Raw genomic sequence first — 22555 nt, 5'->3', positions numbered from 1 at the left:
GGGAATTTAAGGAGGAGAACCACAGGAAGTTCATGAAGATTTGCGAAGAGGTGGCGCCCATTTTTCCTACCTTCGGGCTCCCTATCTCCACTCACCACCTTATTTCCCTGGATTGTTTCTCTACGAAACACCAAACGCCCTTATTTTGCGCCCATGTGCTTCGCACGTACACTCGCGTCCTCTACTCCCAGGATTAACTGGAGGGAAAACAAAAATCCTCAAAGGGCCGCTTTTTAAGGCGGAAACCAACACAAACCAAGCACCGAAACCAACTCGTGGGGCCACACGCGCAGAAAGCCGGGCACCCCGAGGAGCCGGCCGCCGGAGGGCCGGCGGGAGGAGGACGAGGAGGAGGAGGAGCTGGCGGCGACAAATCGCTTCCTCGCTTCCACCGGCGCAGGCACTTTTCGTACCGCCGGGGAGCCCGGCGCTGGGGGCAGGCCGGGCCGGCGAGGCGGGGAAGGGAGAGGAGGAGGGAAGGGAGGAGGGCTCGCCTCAGGGGCTCCCGAGCTCGGCGCCCCGGGCGGCCTCGAAGCCCGCGGAGGAAGCGGCTCCCCCCTGCCTTCCCCCCACCCCCCCCGAGGCCGAGGCCGGGCGGCGTGGAGGCCACGCGGTGCCGGCCCCGCTCGCCCCGTCCCCACTTCTTCCTCCTCCTCCTCCTCCTCCTCGCGGCCGCCGTGCTCCGCCGGCCGCCTCCTAGCAACCCCTCTCCCGCCGCGCGGCCGCCGTCTCCCTCCCTCCCTCCTCTCCCTCCGACCCGACCCCACCGCTCCTCTCCCCCCGTCCTCCTCCTCCTCCTCCTCCTCCTCGCCCTCCTCTCGCCGCCCGCTCCCCGCCGCTCCCTTACTCGGGCGCCCGCAGCAGCTCGGGCTCGGCCGCGGCGGCCATTTTGAACGTCCCAACTCCTGCGCGGCCGCCGGGGAGGCGCGGGGCCGCCGCGCACGCGCGCCCGCACCGCCGGGAGGAGCCGGGGCCGGGGCCGGGGCCGGGGCCGGCAGCGGAGGCGGCGGCGGGCGGAAGCGCGGCCGGGCTGTGGGCGGGGAGCGGCCCCCGCAGCGCCGCCCCTGCCCCGGGGCGATCCGGGGGGGCGGTGTCATGCGGCTCGGTGAGGTCGGTGCTGGGAAGGGGTCGGCTGGTGCGGGGGTGCCGGCCGGCAGCGGGGGGCTGGGGGGCGCCGCTTGCCCTCGGGGTTCGCTTTCTGCGGGCTGGGCTGCGTTTGGGGGGGTTGGTGCGGGGCTGTGGCCGCAGAGCGGCTTTCTCAGCGGTGCTTGTGAGGATCCGCGCGTTTTCTAACGGTTGGGTGTCATAAACTTCACGCTACGAACTCCTAGTTCGGTTTTTATCCCAACAAGCGAGCTGAGTAAGCTGTTTATGTCTTCGTTTTTCTCATGGCAAAGCCCTCGCTCCGTTTCACACACTCTTAAGATCATCTTCACAACCAGATTTTGGATATCACCATGACCTAAAGTGGACTTTAACTGCTTTGTTCTTTGTCTTCTGTAGATATGCCTGCCAGCAACGTCTGACAATGAATGAATCACAGAACCATTAGGGTTGGAAAAGACCCCAAGATCATCTGGTCCAACCGTCCCCCTACCACCAGTGTCACCCACTAAACCATGTCCCTAAGCACCACGTCCAACCTTTCCTTGAACACCCCCAGGGACGGTGACTCCACCACTCCCCTGGGCAACCTCTTCCAATGCCTGACTGCGCTTTCTGCGAAGAATGCCAATGTGCTCCACCAGCGAACCTGCATCTCTCAGAGAGAAATGAAACATCCTGGCTTCATCTGTGAAAGTGTTTTAATGTCACAAAGTACCTGGAAAGTGCACAAAACATCACTAGAGGAAGCCTCATCTGTTTCAGTGCAAAAAGTGTTCATCATCATCATCATTTGAAAATGAGCAGATATCTTTGTGTAGCTCGCCATTAATAGTCTACGTTCAATGTATCCACTCTGATTTTACCAGTAAGTCAAATATATTTTTAATTCTCATACAATTGCCTCAGCTATAAACATATCAGTGCACATGACTTTATTTGGTCATGTGTAAATTTATTAGAGTGTTTCTAGTGTGAGGTGCAAATGCTATCATGAGAAGTTAGAGCAAAACGTTTTTCTGATTAAAAAAAAGGAAGAAATAAGAAACAAAAATTCTAAAAGGTGTTGTAAATGTTCACTTTTTGGTGATATTCCTTCATTTTGCAAAATCCTAGCTCACTTTATAGTGTGGATTCGGAAAGTTTCTAGGAGTAGTTGACTGTCATATTGCAGTAATTTGTAGATTATTATTTTTTTAATGGGTCTGTAACGTTACTGAGAAATTATCAAGGTTAATGTTTTTTTATTGCTTAGTTGTGTGAAGCAACTAATAGCTAAATATTATCTCAATTTATAAATGAGTAACTTACTCTGTATCTCGTAAATTAGAAAAGGACAGGATGGCAGTATTCCTCTGCTGTTATTTTCATTGATGACAAGTGTGATCAGACCAACTGTTCTTTAATTGAACAAGGAATGAAAAACTTTAAATTGTTTCTGTTACTAATTGCAGGTGCTCTCCTCTCAATAAAGCCGTGCGTTTAGTGCTTGCATTCAAGTCACTGGGTAAACTTGTGAAAAATCTGTATCCAGGCATTTTTCCATTCAACTGCTCAGAGTCGCAGGTGATCTGCAGTGACTGTAGATTTTCTTATTTATGTTTAGCAAGGTTGCCTTGGCTGCTACGGCTCATATAGACCAAATTCTTGCTGCCCAGGTTGAACTGCTGGTTCAGTTCTGATTGCTCAGTAAGGCCTGTGCAAAAGCACTGCAAGTCTTTATGAAATGAGGTGATGGCTCACAGGAGTGCTCCGCAATTTGTGGCAGCAGTCAGATTAAGAAAACCCTCTGCTTGTGGGGAATGTGGAATAACAGGGCTTCCTGTGTTCGTTGCCACGCCAGACTTTGCATCTGCATTGTGGTGTTGGTTTTAGAGGCTTTAGATTAGATTGTGCTCAGCAGTCTGATTTTGAAGTCTTCTTGTTTATCTTCGGGAAAGGTAGGGTTGTTCTGAAATTTAAGTGCTTAAAATGACAGTGCTTAAAATTTCCACGGAAGGTTGTAGCAGAATTTCTGCAGGAAAAGTAACTTGAAAAAAAAAGTCATTTTTAGAGCTAAAAGCAGAATGAGTATTCTTATTTGCTCACAACAGCACAGTGTCTCCATTTAGTTATATGTAACTAAGCAGGCAGCAAGGCTGCAGTCCACTCTCTAAGAGGCTGGGAAGAAGGGTGTAGGAGAGAGCTGGAATTGTGACAGCTCCTGTCACTTCTGTCACAGTGTTTCAAAACAGAAATGGTTATAAGGGTGGAAAGATTTATGAGTACCTGTATAAATAATACTTTCTTAGGTCAAAGGAGAACTGTTTTGTATCGACAGTTGTATCTTTTAAAGGATAACTTCCTTACAGTTTGAAAAAGACATCAAAAATCTACCTCCCTTGCAACTGTAGTGAGAGGACGTCCTGGGGTGATGTGTTCTGGATACTTCTTTCACAATTTCCACTATGTTCAAGGAGCAATGAATGTTGAGGATTGTAACCATTCACTGTTAACATATGCAGAAAGTTTTCTTAATATTAGCTGCCTGTCTAAATAAAAGTAATTGTTGATACTTACATAAGTTGTATAGCGGTAGTTTGCCATCTGTACTGGGGATGAAGAGGCAAAAGGCCTGAGACTAATCATGCTGCCCGTCATCATTTTCGGTTTTTGAATTTTAAAAGAGAGTCTAGAACTTGCTATGAAATTCAATGATTTTATACTAAAAGCTTTACAGGAAAGAGTTAGTGGTCTAGATTCCATTTACCATTAAACAGAAATCCTCTATGCAGAACCCACAACCTCCAATCAAGTTCTTTCGCTAGACCAAATTTAGACTGTCAGCAGATGCGCTTTGAAGAAAATGGGCGTGTAAAGCATATCGCATCTCACCACTAAAAATAGTCCTTTGAAACTTGGGTATTTTGCTTTTTTCTTAGGTATCCGTTCCGTCATGGTTTTTCAGATATTCCATAATTCACATCGAAATAACTCTGCTGCAACAGTGTATTTTGCTAACTCATTTTTAATTGTGGTGTGAAATCTTTGAGAACTGCTTGTCATCCTTTTGTTGCTGCTGCTGTTGTGTTCGATGCTGGGAGAGAGGAATGGGTTGAGCATCCTTAGTGCTGAGCTGACCTTGCTGTTGCCACCAGAGCCCACGTGCTCAAATTGGGTCTTCATGATCAACAATTGCTCTTTCTTCTCATGTACTGTGCATCTGAACCAAATTCAGGCTTATACTGCTCAGAAAAACAACAACAAAAACCACCACAAAGCACTTTAAAACTATGCAGGAGTTAAGTTTGAACATTTATGTTAACAAGTGTTTAATGTGGACCAGCTGTTTAGTACACAGAGGTGAAGAGAAGAGGGTGCAGGGAGATACGGGGAATTGAGATGCAGGGCACCATGAAATATTTGGCTTTTTGCACTTCTTTCTGTTGATTTGATTTCCTGATTGACTTATTTTGGTAATTTCCAAAACTAATCATTTTTGGCAATTGGTAATTGCTTGGTTAAGCAATTGCTTGGTTGTCTGTTAGTTTAAAAGGAAATTCATTGGTTTTTGAGTTAGTAGCAGCAAATTTATCTTCAGTCTTCAGAGTGCTTCATCTTACTCTGTGAGAGCTTTCTTCCGATCTGCAACAGGTAAGATTGGTTTGAAAGCTTCATACAAGAAAGGCTCTGTATTATCTCATAATTCTGTTGACTTTTGTTATCAGACTGGACCCTTCACTTGTGTGGAAAGATTATTGTGCTGTTTAAAACGTCAAAGCTGAGGGGTGCTTCATGTGTGAAGCTTTTCTGATTTGAACTTGGTGACAATTTGACTGGAATATCATCAGAATTCGGATGCTTGTGAATGAAGGCCAGCTTAGTTCAAACCACAAATTAGATCCATGTTGGCAAAGAGTTTGGTCTCTCTCTGACTCCTCTTGTGCATTGAACAATGCCAAAAGCGCACACTGCAGTTCGTACTGCTAGCAGCTCCATCTCCTCCAAACTCAACCTGCAGCTTCCCAGACTTGTGGTGGTTGGACCAGGGCTGTGTGGAGAAACCTGTCCATGCTTCTCTGATTTCTGACTGCTGTCTTTGGTTAATGAGGTTAACTGAAGCTGGGTGAATCTGACGAGGAACTATATAGCAGCCTATCAATATATATATATATATATATATTTAATTTAGTTCCATCAAATATGGGGAACTTCAACATTTCTTAAATCATAAAGCGACTTTCTGAGGACGCTATCCAGCTTTGTCGCTTGCTGAGGGAGCTGGGCATTCTTGCAGAACCTTGACACCATCAAATCTGACTGTTTAATTTCAATTTTAATATTGGTAGAGGCTATGCCTCTAACAACAGCTCCTCTTCATGCTGATAAATGTTCCCCAAGATTATGTTAAAGAAACATAATTCCTCTGAAAACAGGAATGAAATGAATTCATGACGTGCCTGCATCTTTCACACTTCTTCTCTATTTTCAATGCTAACTCATTATTTAGTTTTGTATTAAAACCACACTTAATTACTTTTTTTTTGCTGCTCTGCATCAACTGCTTTATTACCACAGTTATTATTTCTGTAAAAGACACTGTTCTCACTTGCCCTTCTGTCTTGCTTTTCTGTTTGTTTGTTTGAACTGTATTGGCTGAATTTTTTCTTTGCCTTCAACCGATACTTTTATTTTAAGAAGAGATCAACCAAAATAATTCAGCCAATTTTCTAGATTGCCTGTGGAGGAAAACTTAATGCTCATAATATTTTAAAGTGGAAGCAGTAAGAGTGTGGCTTTTATTTAAAAAGCCCTAATAACCCATGGCTTGCAGGAACGCTCTAAGCATTTTTCAGATGGTGTCTTCCATTAGAAGAGCTGAAAGGCGTGCTCCTGATGCAAAAACCTGTCTTGGTTTGGCCTCTTCACAGCCTCTGGAAAGTGCAGGGAGCAGTGAAGATACTTTACTGTAGGAAGCTAATTGTGCTTTGTGCTTTAAGGAGGGAGGACTAAGAAAATTTGACGATTTTCTTTGGTCCCAAATGTTTTGAATTCATTCATAGAGAGTATCTAAAAAAAGCTGGATGCTGAAGACCAGTGGAGCTGGAAAACCTGTGAGAAGTTGCTAGGGGTCAGGGTGAGATGGGTAGATGAACCTCAGCACAATTTTGCATATGACAGAAACTGCTACTGGGACTGGGCACAGCACACAGAGCATAAAATAAAGTGCCAAGTCTTGGAGAATGAAAGTAACTTAGGTTACCGGGCGGCCTGAAGTTGAGGGAAAGGATTTTGAGTCTCAAATAAGTGAACCAGCATTAGTAGAAGAGGGTAAAAGATTGCAATTAACAGCAATTAAATCTAACATCAGACGTTTCTGGTGTATCTAAGGGTTTCAGCAATGCCAGTGGGCCCATGTATGGTTCTCCATTGTGAAATCTGGAATTTCTGTCTTAACTTCTTAGGTACATTGTTTCAAAAAGTAAAGCCCAAGCCATATCAAGAATTTTTTTATTATTATTATTATTTTATTTTTTTTTGTTTAAAAGCAAGAAAGCTCACAATAAAAGCTGCAAAGTCAGATACTCATCTTCTGTGTGGGTGTGTAGGTACACTTTCAAAATCTTCAGTTGCCTGCCTGCATACAATCTTTCTTGCTCGTTATTCTTCCCAAATTCAGTGCAAGAATGAATAGTGCTTTAGTAGATTTTTTTTTTTAGTGAGTGTTGAGTGTATAGGCAGAAAGCAATGAAATTAAGGTTACCAAGGCAACTTTGATTATGGCACTTCCTAATTATTTTATTTCTTGGCTTAGCAAACTTAATGAGCTGAGGGTTTTATTGTGTTTTAATATAGGATTTATTTAGCGTTGAGGAAGATATTTTGGGAATCTACCTTAACGTATTAGAATAAGTTACCAAAAAATCCATTGGCTTTACCAAGATGTGCTGTAGGCTTTTAGTGACCAGGCTGTGAGACCACAGAGCACATTGTTACGTGCACAAATTTGTTCCTTAGGTCCTGTGATGTCCAGACCCTCTAGGGTTGCCGGGTTTACCTCCATCATGACTCTTCATGACACATAACACCTCCATCATGACACATAACATATACGCTGCGTTGGTTGATGATGTATTGATCACCAAAACCTGCTGGAGCATGGAGCTGGCATACACTGCATAGAGGGTGAGGTAAGTGTTTATTCCTAATGCTTACTTCAGTATACGGTCTCAAATAACATATATGACGTGTTAAAGTTTTTGCTGTTGTTTTTTTATCTATAAATGTTCACAATGGAGGAGACTTAGAAAGCACGAGTTTTTAAAACGTGCGTTTTTAGATGCAGCTTTTGTATGATAAAACATTTAATTTGATAAACCCAGTAGATTCAGATCAAATGAGATTCTTGAAAATCATGGCTCTCTTCTCTGCCTTCTCATTTTTAAAAAAGGCAAGGATATTTATTGTGGCAACAAGCATCTCAAAGACAGTAGAAACTTTCCAAGTGTTTTTATTTTATCATTATCACTTGTGCTTATTTCATCCCCTTTTTCTCTTTGTGCAGAGCAGCACCATAGCAATTCTATGATGAAAGTGTGCATACAGAATGATAATCTGTTCTTTTAGGGTGTGTGTGAATGGCAGTTAAACATTCCTGGAAGTCATCTACTATTTATATGTGCAAAAGTAAAATAGACCATTTACTTCCTCAACATCAGCAACTTAGATCTAATTCTGCCCTACAGTTAAAAATCAAATGGCTTGTCTAGCTCTTCGGCTCTTCTGGGAAGCTTTTTTTTCCCCCTTCTGTGTGTGTTTGTGTGTTTGTTTCACAAACATAACCTAGAATGATCTGCAAGTTTTTTGTTTGTTTTTGTTTTTTTCTCTTAGTGGACTGATTTATGAGGGTTACCGTATTTCAAAAGTCCCTTTAAAACTGTCTTTTGCCTGAAAGTATCTTACCTGAAATTAAGTCTTTTAAGTCATTGGTGGTAATGTAAAATGTCAGTTGACACTTATTTTTGGGTTTCTTTTTGAATTAGCTTACTTAACTTAGTTCTTTCTTGACAATCTAGAGCAGAGTTGAAAGAGCATGTGAAAAACCACACAACTTCTCCAGCCCTTTTGTGTTCAATTTGTGGTTGAGTATTCAAAACCAGACGTCAGATGAATGGACATCGCAAACAAATCCATTAGAAAACACAAATTAAAGAGAGGAAGAGATGAAGGCTGAAGATAATCCCGTGTGGTCCAGCACAAAAGCAACTGGAAAGAAGAATTCAAGTGAATTAGCATGCAGTACCTGCAGTAGCTATGGCCTGTATTATAGCAAAATTCTCTATTCTGTTTGTTATGCTCCAAGTAGTTCTGTAGATCTTTACTGCAGAATCATAGAATGAATGAATCATAGAATCATAGAATGGCCTGGTTTGAAAAGGACCTTAAAGGTCATCTAGTTTCAACCCCCCTGCTCTGGGCAGGGTTGCCAACCACTAGAGCAGGCTGCCTAGAACCACATCCAGCCTGGAACAATTGATAACGTGGTACGCTTATTTACGTACTTTACCTATTTTTCCAAGAAAGTTTTCCACAGATAGCCTGAATGAAAATAAGGTACCCTATCCAAATAGTTGTATCTTCTACTTGTATTGTGATGGTACCGGTCTTTTTGAATAAAGCAAGCAGGAGCTGTTTCTAAAGCTTGCATTTTATTACAAGCAGTAAGAAAGAAGAACCACTGAGAAGTGCTCATTGAACTGCCATGCGATGTGTACTCTTGTGCACGTGTGAGGCTTCTCAGAGTCCTGCACATAAACTGGATGAAAAAAAATGTGACAGTGTACAGCTTTCTCTGCAGTCAGTGGTACATTTTTAATAGGCATAGTTACTGAATAATCACTTTTGTCAGTTAATGTAAAGTTCCATTTATCTGCAGCTATGAGTTCACACTAAGACTTTGTCTGATCTCAAGTGCATCCTCTCTTCTGAAGAGAACTTAAGAAAGCATTTGATGCTTTCACGTTGTTCAGAAAAGATCCTTTGGTAGCCACCTGTCCATTACTTAACATCACACAATATTCTAGTGACAGTTTTCCTACTACTTAGGTGAATGAGTTAATGAACATTCTGTTTCTGTAGGTTTCTTCTAAGTATGCGAGTTTCTTTTTGAGGATGTTTTATTTGTGATATGTGTCCATACATATGCCTGCTACATTACTAGAAAACATTTTCACAGTACACACCTACCGTTTAACTAGAGAAACCACTTTCTGACTTTTAAAGTTATGTACCGTAATCTAAATAATTCACATTTTCAAGGATTTTTCCCAAATAGCCTCTTTACCCTGCCGTTTTGTAGGACTGAAATAACTGTCTATAGCGAATCTGGATTTCCTGCTTTGAAGTCATTATTGCTCATGTGGAAAAAATAAATACATGTTTTAATTGCTTACTGAAATTGGTATAATAAAAAAGAAAAGGAATTTGGGCTTGGATAGTCAAAGGCCCAATTACTTTTAATGAACTAGCAGCATTGCTAATAGATACAGAATAGGCTGACATGCTGACACCTTTCACATAGGCATCTTTTTTAAATTAAGTAGTCTGTTAACAAGCCTTGTCATAGTCAAAGCACATTCCAGACACAACAAATTGTGCAAACAGAGCAGTCAGACAAGTTGCTCTTACAATCACAGAGAGGTATTTTGACATAACTTGTCTCAATTTTGAAGTGTTTGAGAAGTATAGTTGTACAAGGTTAAGCATTTTACATTCTTACATCGTTACAACTGTTGGTTTTAACAAGTGGACAATAGCAACCCAGATTTAGTATAAGGTTATGTATGAAATGTGTTGTTATCTGACGTATGTGTAACACCTCTGTTTCAGAAGTAAAAGGTGTGTTTGCAGAAGGGGTCTCTGGAGCTATCCCTGGAACAGTGCTTCCAAATACGGCAGATTACGAATTTACTTGAGTTTTTCATATCTCGTTCTCACTTGAGTTTTCCTGTCCAGCAAAGCAAGCTTTGAGTTAACCCTGTTTCCTTCTTACAGCCTCTTTGAAAGGCATGCTAGCAAAAACTGCTAAGTATCCGTGATGATGGATGAGAAGACAGCCACAGGCTTTCCCCTAAAGATTTGCCTGAGAATCTGTGGCAGCACCGGTACAGCAGAATCTGTTGTAAACTGCAGCCAATTCAGTGTTGTGTTCAGAAGCTTAGGTTAAATCGCTGATGGCAGAATGGCATACAGATAATCCTGCTGTGCTGGCTGTGCCTCTGAATGCGCAGAATGTGCTGCTGGGCATAGCTCCAGAGTGCCAAAGCGAGCAGCCTCACTTTCTCTTCTTCCTAGAGTTGTCTCTCATTATGCCTAGATTAACAGCTCGTTTGGAAAATATATTTTAGTGTTTATTGATGCCTCAAAATTAAAACTTAAAAAAAAATCCAAAGCCTTTAAACTAAAAAAGATCTGCCGTCCCAAGGCTGAGTCGTCTGAGAAATGGAGATAACGGTATGCAGGGACCAGCTATTTTCCTGTTTTGTTGTTATGTTTGTTTTGTTTTCCAGAAGGGGGCAGCAAAGGAGCAACATAACCATGGCTTTTTCAAGGGCTTTTTCAGTGTTCCTCTTTGACTGTATACCTACCTCAGTGTAGGCTACATACTCTTGTCAGAGATCCAGTTTAAAATGATTATTTCTACCTAACTCATTTGCTACAAGGATAGCTGTAATATATGAATTAGATGTCTTCATTCTTTTCAGTTTTAGACAGTAGAGTTTAATTAGTAAAATCTAATTTGAATTTATGCAATTTTATAAAAAAAGGTAGCTCCACGTGAAGACTTAAGATTTTTGACTATGACATTAGGTGTATGTATATTTTAAAGGACAAGATAGCAGAACAACTGAACTCCATGACATACTCCATGACATTATAAGTTAGTCACCTAAGTCTTGCTTACATTTTTCAAATATCTGGTATTTCCTACATTACAAGTTAAGTTAAGGTAATGTTACAATTCAAAATAATGCTCCCTTGGCCATTTTTCTTCCATCAGAAAATAAGGCTGAGAGTACATTAAATGTAGAGATAATTTTAATTCACATATTAATTCAGTACGAGGATGGCTCTTGCTTTCTTCCAACACTGTATGCAAGTTAAAGGCTTTGATTCACAGGGAATAGTAGAACTACTAAACAGTATAACCGAATTGTATTGCCTTCTTTCAGCAATGAAGCACAGTTTTTATAACCTAAAACTTTACGGAGACATACCATATTACCAGTTTGGAGTATGCTGTTTTCTGACTATATGGGAAAATGTTGGCATACCTGATGTCTTGACTTTCGTGAAAGTGTGTGGCCATAATTCTATTTATGTTACAGAAGTAGTTAGCAAAAAATGGCAGAGAGAGGGCAGTCTAACCTCTTCAGTTGCTGAGTTTTATCTGCTAGTTCTTAAAAAAGGAAAATTATAGTGGCTTCTGTGATGATCAGCTACCTATAATCAGTGTTCAAAGCCTAACTGGGAAGAATGAAACTGATTCTTGACAGTCTTGCCTGTTTTGTTAATTTCGTAAGTGTTATAATGTGGGGTGGAGGGGGGGAGGGGGCTTTATAGAGCCTAAAACTCTGATGAAGAATACTCATGATAATAATCCATTCTGTTCCAAAAACAGAAAAACCCTTTGCTCTTAATGTGTCTGAATTGCCCAATGTTTCAAATAAGGCTTATTTAGATCTCAAGAATGAAAGGTTGAAAAATCCATACTACAGTTCCAAGTTCGTTTGGTCTTTTGGTCCTTAGCCTATGAAGATCTCCTAGTAACACAGTCCTCCTTTTCTCATTGAAGAAAAAGGACACACTGATATCTGTGGGTAGTTTGCACCACAAACACTGCATGTGATGGGCACTGTCCACAACATCAGAATTCCAAAGTCTGTATTTAAAGCTGTTACTTTTGTTAAGGCATCTCTGCTTAAACTTGTTAAGGAATGATTGAAATAGCTAGAAAATCCAAATAGCTCTACTCTTCTACAAAGCATCTAATCCGCTAACAGGGAAAGGTTGTTCTGCTATGTCACTGTGAAAGACATCCTTTGAATGCATAAAAGTACACTTTTAATTCTGATTTTAGTGAATAGAAATGGTAACAAAGAATGTTTTCCCAGTCTGTTAATCAGCACATAATATACATTTGAACTGCTGTGCTTGTGTTAGATTCACAAAGATATTACAGAAATCAGCCTCTGCATTTTTGGTCTCTGTTTCATAGTGCTAAAAAAGTTCTGTCTATCCTGTAGGAGCTGAGAATCTAGATCTTTCACAATGTGAAAGCCTTTTTGTGATAGCCTTTCCCCATGAGAGAACACAAATGTTTAGGGAAGAGGGGAAAAATTAATGCAAAGAGTTATTCAGAATTGTACTGCTCGCCTTTCAGAGTTGGCTTTCATCTTGAAGCCCACTGTTTAAATCACAGACTTTTCCTTATAGGCCCTTGGTTTTACTGAGATTATTGTTTTAGCTTTCACACCTTCTATGTATCAAACACTTCAACAATTCCCCTAAGTACTTTAGTTCCCTCATGCAAATTAAGGGCTTTTATTCTTTAAGCAATGTAAGCTTTATTTCTCTGGTGCAAAGCTTTATTGCTCTGGTGCAAGAAAGTATTAAGCTACACAAATAATTGGGGATTAAGCCAAGTCCTCTTTTGCATCTTTCTTGTTTTGAATCTTATTACGTAAAATAACAGCCGTATGATTCAGTCTGTCTTTTGAATTAGCAGAAATACTTCTACCAGTAGAAGTCTTGAGCATAATATAAACTAATTTCATTGTTTTCTAAAATACTTTGTTTTTAAGATGGCAGGACTTCCATTGTCTTCACAAATGTGTCATGAAAATAACTGTGTTTTCATTATAGAGTATTTAAAGAATGAGTAACCCTGTTTATTACATCTAACATGTGAATGTAGTGCGTGTAGTCAGAATTAGTATTTACTTGGTAGTTAATTATTTACAGGTATGATTTGAAAGGGAATTGTTTCATTTTGCTATGTTGATCAATAATCTGGATAGAGGTGTAAGCACCTTTCAAACCTGCTATAGTTAACTTCCACAGGACAAGGATTTTAAAGTTGTTCTCTGCTTATATTTCTCCCTTTGAAATTATTGTGTTATAGATGTGCATTACAGACTTGTTTGTGAATTTGTGAACAACCGGTGCTTCCTTTATTTTTGCTGAGCTTTGAGGAACTTTAAATGCTTGAGGCATAGAGTTAAATGGTTTTGAGGTATTATAAGCATGGTGTGGGGAAGAATCTGGCAAATCGAGGAATCTGGAACAGTAGATCTACGATCTGTAAATGTTTTACAGTTTTGTTTCCTAGGAATCCTCTCTTTGTTTACAAGCACACGTAATTCTGACACACATTATTTTTCCATTTGGATAAATTCCACTTGCAGGCCTGAAAGTGTAACAGGTCATGCCATAGAGAAGGTAGAATCTGTATTTTTCACACAGAGAAAAAAATTCTAAAAAATGTAGGCAGACCATTCAAACAGGAAAATACAACAATCCAATGTGAGCATGTTGCGTTGTGCAGTATTGGCTGCTAGTGAATTACTTCAACACAGGAAGCTATGTCATTCTGGGAATATAAATAACTAGTTGAAAGATAATAAAATAATAACTGAATTACTTGACTGTAGACAGGTCTGATAGGAATCTTTATGCTCTCATTCCTCCCGTAATGATATCAGTATTTCCTATATAAGTAATAAGCTCAAATACTCGTGATAAAAGTCATCAAAAACCTGAATTAACATACTAGTTGAGAAATGTCATCTCTTCAGACCACTTATACAGGAAAAATAGATGATGATTTTCCAACTCTGACAAGGTTCATTTCCTTTCTGTCAGGAAGTGTTCTTAAAGTTAGCTTTGCAGAGGCACATGGGAATACATGCTGGCATCAAAACCTTTCACTACCGGCGCTATGAGTACTGAACAAGTCTCAAGGCCTCTCTCATACAGCATATATGAATTTGTACAGGTGGATTACACGTGTCTTTTTTATGTTACCACTTAAATTACTTAAGGAAAAAAAAACAACAACTGTACAGTCAAATATTGAGTGCTGCTTCTGTGCTGTGGAAAGGATCTCTCAAGAAAAGGGGTATTTTTTATTTTTTATCAACTGGTAGTTCTTCTTCTTATGTTGAATATGAAACAGACAAACAAAATCAGATCCTGATTTAACAAAACAAGCAAATTTTTAACTAAATTATTTCTGTGGTCTATCCCTTAAGGATATGTTTGTGTTGCTTCCCTGAATATGGGTGTACTTTAGGAAATCCCAGTTTAGGATCTATATTCAGAAGACACTTGTGACAAGGTATAGATATAACAAAGACAAGAACAGCTTGTATCCCTGGCACGTTAACTGAGAAAGGTGTCTTTGCTAGTTTGGAGGGATGTGGACTTGAATCAGATTGCTATTTCTTATTCTCTCTACTGGTACACCATAAGCGGAAAAGAATGGGAATGCCTTTGCAAAACTTTTTAAATCAACTTGCACATTTTTGCATATTTCAAGATTCTTCTTAATATTATAGATTGATGTTTGCCTGTCTTGGCTATATTCCCTTTCATTTTCTGGTGTGTTTCCTACTTGAGAGTTCTGTTTTAAAGTTCAGCGTTGAGCCTGTTGGAAGCCCCAGCTTCTGACTGATGCTTTGTTTGCTTTTTTCCTATCTCAGTCAAGTAGTTTGTTTACATACACTTTATATTATCAAGGTTATATCAAGTCTGTCATCGTGCCAAAATGAAGGCATTTGTATTTAGAAATCCTGAATTTGCACAGAACATACTTTGTATCACTGTCTGCTTGGAGCTTTTGGATCTTCTCCATTTTGTAGGTATTTAAAAAGTGAAGTCTTTCTCCGTTTTTGAACTGAGCATTTTACAAGATCTGTAAATAAGTTTAATGGAACAAATAGCACAGGAACATGCTATGTTGCATTAACGGCCTTCTGAAATCTGCTATATAAAGTATGTCGTGAGTGCGTGGGCAGGACAGCGGAGAGACAATTATCTGCTTGTGAGAATATTGAAATAAATCAGCCTGTGGAGAACTCATCCTATAGCATACTGGATAGGATACATCCACTTTTGCCCACGTTGGGAAGATGAACTTTTCAGCAGGTTTAAGGAATGAAATGCTCTTGCAGTGGTTTGGCAGGAGTACGGCGCGCCGACACTTGGTTGACGTGGGTGGTGCTCCGTCTTGCAGCGCTGGGACCACGGCCTGGCACACCGCACGGCAGGAGGGGAGGGCAGGCAGCTGGCTGGCAGGCAGCGGAGGTGTGAAGGAGGCTGCCAGACGTCGCATGCTACTGGGACAGATGGCTCCCAGTCTATGTGGTGGCAAGTATGCCGTGTCTCGAAAGGCAGACGTTTGCTCTGTTCAGTATTCTTAGCCTACGTGGAAGGCAACTGGCTTCAAAAAGGCTTCAAAAGGTAGAGGAAAAAGACCGTGATATCTAAAGATGAGATAACTGATGACATCTGGGAACTTGACTAGACACTGTGGCCAGGCATTGTTAAAGATATTCAGGTGCATAAGTAGACACATGACCAAACCCATCCTCAATAAATTAAACTTCTGTCAAAAATGAATAAAATAAATCACTGTCTAGGAGAAGGATTGCAAATCCAGAACAGTTTTGTATCACTTGTTCTGCCACTGACTTGCTATGTAATCTGCAAATGCATGTAACGACTTTTAGGAAGCTGCTTGTTACCTGTGGAAAAAGTAGTCTGTTATCTAGACATCAGGCTATTTACAATTGCTCCTGAAAATGTCCTCAGCCCTTTCCTGTTTGCTTCTCCATTGACAAGTGGGAGTAAACATTAAAAAATAAAAATAAATCTCCATATTATGCTGATCCTGTAAAGAGTACACATTGTTATATCCTCTGCATTAATTCTTAATAGATAACACTAATAAAACCGAAATGCTGTACAAGTAACTGGACAAACTGTACAAGTAACTGGAGTTACTTGTAATAATGGTGCCTTAAAATGCTGTCTTGAGGAGAATTATTACTGTACCAGGGTTATTGTTAGGACTTCAGTTCTTAAAATCTGTTCACTTTTCTTTATTTTTAACTTGAAATTATTTACTTGCTTTGTGTTTGATTTTGAAGATGAAGATAAATTTGCCTATTTGGGATTGTACCAGATGATCTTCCCAACATCAACCATTTTGTATTCTGCAATTCTATTTCATTTTTTTTTAGTCTGTGGTTTCTTTCTGTTGAGGTGCATTTCAGGTTTTCCACTGTAAAAACAGTATTCAGTTACCTCAGAAAGATAAGAACATAAATATTGTGAATTAGAAATTGTTAGCACGCATGCAGATGAAAGGGGAGGGTAGTTCTTTAAGAATGTACCTCACAATGCTTTTGTTATTGAAATTCATTGTTTATCTTTGTATCTGTGACCTAAATGTTGTCCTTGCTGTCTTTCGAGAAAATTCTTTGTGTGTTTTCTTCATTAAGTTCAAAATGGCTTTCCCTTAATGTCATTTCCTTTTGCCTCTTGAAAACTTCCTGTTCTGCTGCCATTCTGAGGGATGGCTTTGTGTTTTGTGCTTCTTTGGTTTGTTTGTTTTGTGGAGGTTTCTCGTGACAGAGTAGGCTGAAAGTCAGCACGCTGGACTTTGATTCAGAAAAAAAAGATCAAAACTAAATTTGGAAATGGGTCTGGCCAGTTTTTCTTGATTACACTTATGGTGGAAGCCAAATTTAAATGCGGTAGGTCTCCTACTGATAAAACTGGCCATAACCTTTAACTGCATAGACTTTAATGTAAGATCATGATTCATTAACAGTGAGTTCACGTGAAAGATGAGCTGTGGATTTGAGCATGTGCTGTAAATGCTAATCCACTGATTTTTTTATTTATTTTTTTGAATTTCATCTTCCTCCCCCCACTCTGAGTTCCCATAGAAGGTACTACATTCTTCATGTTTGCTTTCTGTAGGTCAGAAGCCTTTCAAATATGAAATCTGCCCTTACAACTCCATTGATGCAAGTAGTGAAGTGGCAGCATTTACGAACACACACACGAGTGAGATGCCTTGTGAATGTTGGCTCTGTTCATAAAGATGGTAAGTGTAAATAAGCACTCTGTCATACAAATTCTGAAAATTTACTGGTTTTATTTTATTTTGTTTTATTGGTTGGTGGTGTTTATTTTCTTAGGAAAGACTTTAAGGTATGCACTCCTACCCATTAATAAAAGCAAGCCAAGCATTTACATATATTCCTGTAGGGAGCTTGGATCTATGAGGGTTTTTTTATTTAAAGGAATTCCTTTCTGTCCCTTCTTTATAGCTCTTTCTGTACATAACTACTACATAGACTATTCTGGAAGATGTGTGGAACAGTAATGTGACAAATAAAAAGTACCTGATAGAAGAAGGTGACAGTATCTGTATGCATTCATTCAGTGACCACGTGTCTTAATGTACTGTGCTAGGTGTGTACAATTCTGCTTCTTCACACTGATTTTGTCTGCAGCTTTGCTTTTGTCTGCAGCTTTGCTTGTAGTGTTTTGATTCCACGCTCCCACCCCCGCCAATTGAGGAAACATTTCTGACAGAAATCACATTTCTGACAGTGCTAACACATTTCATTTTGCAGTGTTGGCACAGTGCATCATGTGATGAGTGGGAGCATTAGCTAGTCTTAGTGTAGCTGAAGTATGTGTTGAAAGTGTGTACTTAGCAGCCTTAGAGACTGTTTAAATGTTAAATTTTTGTGTGTTTAAACTCTGTACGCTAAAGGATGTACTGTTTGCTCTGTTTTTTAACTCCAAAGGTTTAAACTAGGATAAGCTAATGTCCACAAGTCGCACAAGTTGCTTCTTAAAGCACGCAGTGGTTGGAGAGGACTTGATAAGTTTTTGTTTGTTACTTCTGTGGAGGAAAACTTACTCTGTTTCTTTATCTGTTATAATAATTGTAATTCTGATTATAAAACTAGTGCTACTTTTGGAGAGTCTTCTAATGGCAGAGTTAAAACTGGGAAATGCATCTGTCAGAAGTGATAGGATACCTTGAGCTGGAAGTAAATTCCTTCTTTGCTGAGAGTTTTTCAGCAACTGAGTAATGGAATAATAGGAAAAAAAGCCTTTTCCTAGCTTTTGTGGCAGCTGGGTAGAAATGCAGACTTGTAAATATTACGCAATATTTGTATTAAAAAATGAAGGGAATTTGAATAATCAAATGGTCTCTTACTGTTCCAGTTACTTGTTTGCAGATGTTTACTTTCTAGGAGATGACATGTATGTCCAATTATATGAACAGGAGAAAACAGTTGTTGGGATATTTGAGAGGAATGGCAGTGGTGAACTCCACAGGCTGTAGAGTAGAACACTGGTAACCTATTTATTGATTCATTTTTTTCTGGTAGGCACGAGAAATCCAGTTTCCCCTCCTATCAGATAAACTTTAGTTATTGGATAGAGCTAAGCGTAACAGTGGACTGTCATTTTAAGTCCAGTACTACTAAAAATCTATTTTTTTAATAAACCACTCTGTAATATGTTATAGTATTTTGTCTCTTTTTGCAATATACTTTTTCATGTATTTGTAGTAAGTCAGCCCTACTTACAGGAATCAAAGATTTTGTTGCTTGCAAATTAACACGTCCCCTTCTACCAGCCTGCTTGGATGCACTTTAGTTGTCATAATGTAGGTACTTGCATGCTTAACTTTTGCTGTGGGACTGTTTTAATTAAGTTAATAGAATTGTTCTTTAATAAGTTAAAAAATTGTAACATTATGAAAGTCCATAGGATCAGGAGGTAAATGTTTTAACCAGTGTCTGTAAGAGGAAATGATAACACTGCCTGAACGTATTATTCTCTTTTATGTAAAATACATATTAATGTAAAATATTTTAGTTCCTGTCTGCATAATGGTAAGTGTAAATGCTTGCATAGTGTTCTAGACCTAATTAGTTTGGCTGTTTGAAATTGACACTTGGGAAACAGTTTGCTTCAATTGGGTAAATATAGTTAAGGCTTATTTTTGTTCCAAGTTGTCTCTGTCAGGTCTGTGATAGCCTTAAGATATTAAGGACAGTACACTGTAAGACCCTTTATTTCAGGAACTGTAGGAGGAATACAACAAAATGTAGGAATATAAAAGAAGTAGAAAACAAACACTGAACACCTAAAGCTAACAACTCTTTTCCAGTCCCCAAGCATACGATTTACACCCACATAGAACCCATTGACTGATTCAGTGGGCTGTATTCAAAAGTGAGGTGTAAAGGGTGGAAACAGAAATCATGAGCAAGGAAATCTGAGTGTAAGCAAAGCTAAGGATGGCATAACCACATTAATGAAATCTGAAAAAGTTAAGAGATTACACTTTTCTGTAGTATTTTGGTTTAGTTTGAGAGTAAAAATGCATTGCTTACTGATACTCAATTAGAAAAGAATTTCATTATTCACGCTCTCATGAGCTAATACTATTTGTGCTCTGTGTTTAGCAGAGACATTATTTTTCAGTAATCATATGGATGCCAGTATAGTGAAATCTCAAGTGGCAACTCTTCATCAAAATTAAGGATTACAGTGAAATTTAATTTTAGAATGTATTGATATATATTTGTATCTGTGTATGTGTGTATAATGAACTCTAGACTGGAAATGTTCATAGAATCATATGTGTATGAATCTGGGCTGTTTACAACAGGTTGAGTGCTTTTACCTTAAGGCTTTTTTCATATTAAAAGCTCAAAGTGATCTGGAAGAAGAAATGTAAATCAGCATGACATATCTGCATTACTCAGTGACTGAAGTCAGATGACTGCTTCTGATTGCACAGAATCCGACAGGTTCACATTTTCGGTAGATTTGCTGTTAAAAGCTGCAACAGGATTTCCTGAAAATTATGTGTTCCTGATAATAATACAGATAGGGATTTAAAGAGTTATGTTATGATTTAATAAGAATGTCTGGGAAAATACTTAATCTTTTCTGTAAACCGTAACTTGAAAGCCAAAGCTTTTCTATGTCTGTGCTGTAAAACATTTTCTCATGTGCCAGATCAACCAATTACACTTCTTGTTAAGTGTGAGGGGAAAAGGAGAGTTAAGTCCACAGTCTTTTGCTTGTTCCATCCACGTAAATAACACCACTGCTTAAGTAGTACAACCCCGTATATAGAAAACCGGTAAATATTTGCAGCACAAACCATGATTTTTTTTAAGCTGGTAGAGTGCATTTACCGAGTCTAAGAATTAATTTTAATCTACTTTGTTGCTTGTTTAATCTAACATCTCTGTAGTTCCCCTTCTATAATCAGTGGAAAATGATGGGTATTCACAGAAGACATCCTAATTTCATAATAGACAGTTAAATGTGTGGGCTGATTCACCCCAGTAGCGTTACTTACTGCCTGCCTGTAGTTAATTGTACAGAGGAAACCTGGAAGATAATATGCCTGTTAGATAGCATTATGTGGGATGAATCCTACTGTAGGTGATTGGTTTTGATTCCTAGCTCATAGCACTGTTTGTAGCTGTTGCCAAAGTAAATAGATCCTTAACATATGCTGGGGGCGAGGGACTTAAATTCAAAGAAGCTTACATTACAAATTTATAAGCTTTGAAATCTGATTGGTTGGTGTTTGGTAACAAATGCTGAGAGTAACCCACGTGTCTCAGTCCGGATTCTCTTACAGTCTGTACACAGTTACATCCTAGGTTGGCCTAGTACAGAGGAAGTGCGAACACCAAGGTTTAGATCCTAGATTTGGCATTACACCAGTCTAAAAGAATGAAGGTTTTGATTAGGACCAGGAGATAATCCCACTGGTTTAGGGCAGGATTTAGACCCATAGTAAGTATGTAGCAGACGTCACAATTTAATATAGAATCAATTCTTGACACAATTTGTGTTATGGTTAAATTCTTTATTTTGAGATTTGCCCCCCTTTTCGTAACACAAAATTGATAGAACAGGATGGCAAGTGCAAGGTCAAAACTATATTCAGGTGGATTTGCTGTGTTCATTATGTTGAGCTGGAATTACATGCAGATAGATGCACATGCATGTGAAAATGCATGCAACTATGCTCTGTGTGGCTGCAAACTGGAGCAATTGTATCCTCACTATATAAATGCATACATGTTCTATTAAGACAAAAGAATAAATTGGCAGACTTGTGCTTGTAGGAGTTTGCATTTTTAATGTCTGTACAGAGGTTTTAATTTCAAAGAATAGAGGTATCCACAGGTACACTAAAATAGAAATCTCGTGGACAATATGATACACACTACACTAACTTTTTCCAGTGATAGGCAAAAGATCTGGTGAAAGACATTGTCTTTCTCATTTAAAATGACATATTTTAGTTCTAGAAACCCTCACTTGGGAAAAGAGCATGCTGGAGCTGAAATCCTTGGCCTAGAAGTCAGGAGAGCTGTGTTCTAGTCTAGCTCTGTCACTGGACAGAGCCATGCAATCTTTTTAGGGATGACTCACCCCTAACCTACTGTTCAGCTATTTTGGAACTAGAGACTGACTGCCCGTGTTTGTGCAACGCTCACAGTTGGCACTAATGACTGATATATTTTTAATTTTTTACAGGATTCAGAAGACAAGGTTGGACCTTCTCATGTACACCAACATCGCACTGGTGAGGCATTTGGCTGTAGTTTTTGCTGCTATTCTTCCCCTGACAAACAACTTCTCTGAAAACACATTAAGAAATATCACCTGGGTGCAGGAACCTCATTAACCAGTTCCCAGCCCACTTTTGCTCTCAAATCACTTCTTATGGAATGTTAGGTTCTTCGTGCTTAAGTTTCCACCAGAGCATCCCAGCAAATAAAGAAGCTGTTGGCATTGTCAGACTTTTGCGCTGAAAGCCAGGGGTGATCTGGAAGAAGAGAAGGAACAGTCCTCTTGTGGCAATTAGAAGTACGGGTGACATATTCAAATAAGATGCTTAAGATGGTCATCCCCAAAACATGTGTGCATGTTACGGTACAGGTTGTAACTCTAATTTGCTGAAAGGAGCATGGAGATTTGTGTTCTGTAAAGGGTGAATATGTTGGTTTTTCATTCTGGTTACATCTTCCTGATACATTCTGCTTAATTACAAATGAAGATTTTGACATTTGAAGGCAGAATCTGTTGAAATGTGCTTGAACTAACATTGAACCCTACAGGTTGTTTCTGTGCTACATCTCTCATTTTTAATATTGGTCTCTTTATATAAAACATTAAAGGATTCAAGAAAATCTGTTGACACAGTAATACTTGTAAGTCAGTAAATTGTTTCCTGGATTTTTTTTAACAAAGTATATCTATTATGAACTAGTCCAAGTTAAAGTAAAAATATAAACTATTGAAATACGACATCAAATAAACCTGACTTGAAAAT

General features: G+C 39.4%; 1 protein-coding gene and 1 long non-coding RNA gene across 4 annotated transcripts in view; one reads left to right on the top strand and one right to left on the bottom strand.

The window, feature by feature from the left end:
- The window catches only part of PRPF4B (pre-mRNA processing factor 4B), a 26248-nt gene extending 25244 nt beyond the window's left edge, over window positions 1-1004 (bottom strand). The window contains exon 1 of one of the 2 annotated variants that reach the window (XM_040548083.1): window positions 848-1004. In XM_040548083.1, the coding sequence (XP_040404017.1) occupies window positions 848-888 (41 nt within the window). In that variant the 5' untranslated portion in view covers window positions 889-1004. The remainder of the gene's footprint in view (window positions 1-847) is intronic. The other variant, XM_040548082.1, reaches the window with a different exon arrangement.
- LOC121065325 lies at window positions 992-22555 on the top strand. 2 transcript variants are annotated; one of them, XR_005816990.1, is made up of 5 exons: window positions 992-1110; window positions 1504-1972; window positions 7102-7274; window positions 17134-17260; window positions 21757-22555. It is a non-coding gene; the product is annotated as an uncharacterized LOC121065325 (long non-coding RNA). The 2 variants fall into 2 exon arrangements; XR_005816991.1 differs by lacking the exon at window positions 992-1110 and adding an exon at window positions 1153-1360.

Source organism: Cygnus olor, chromosome 2, assembly GCF_009769625.2.
Source record: "Cygnus olor isolate bCygOlo1 chromosome 2, bCygOlo1.pri.v2, whole genome shotgun sequence".
NCBI classification, from domain to species: domain Eukaryota; kingdom Metazoa; phylum Chordata; class Aves; order Anseriformes; family Anatidae; genus Cygnus; species Cygnus olor.
This window is presented reverse-complemented; position numbering and strand designations above follow the sequence as displayed.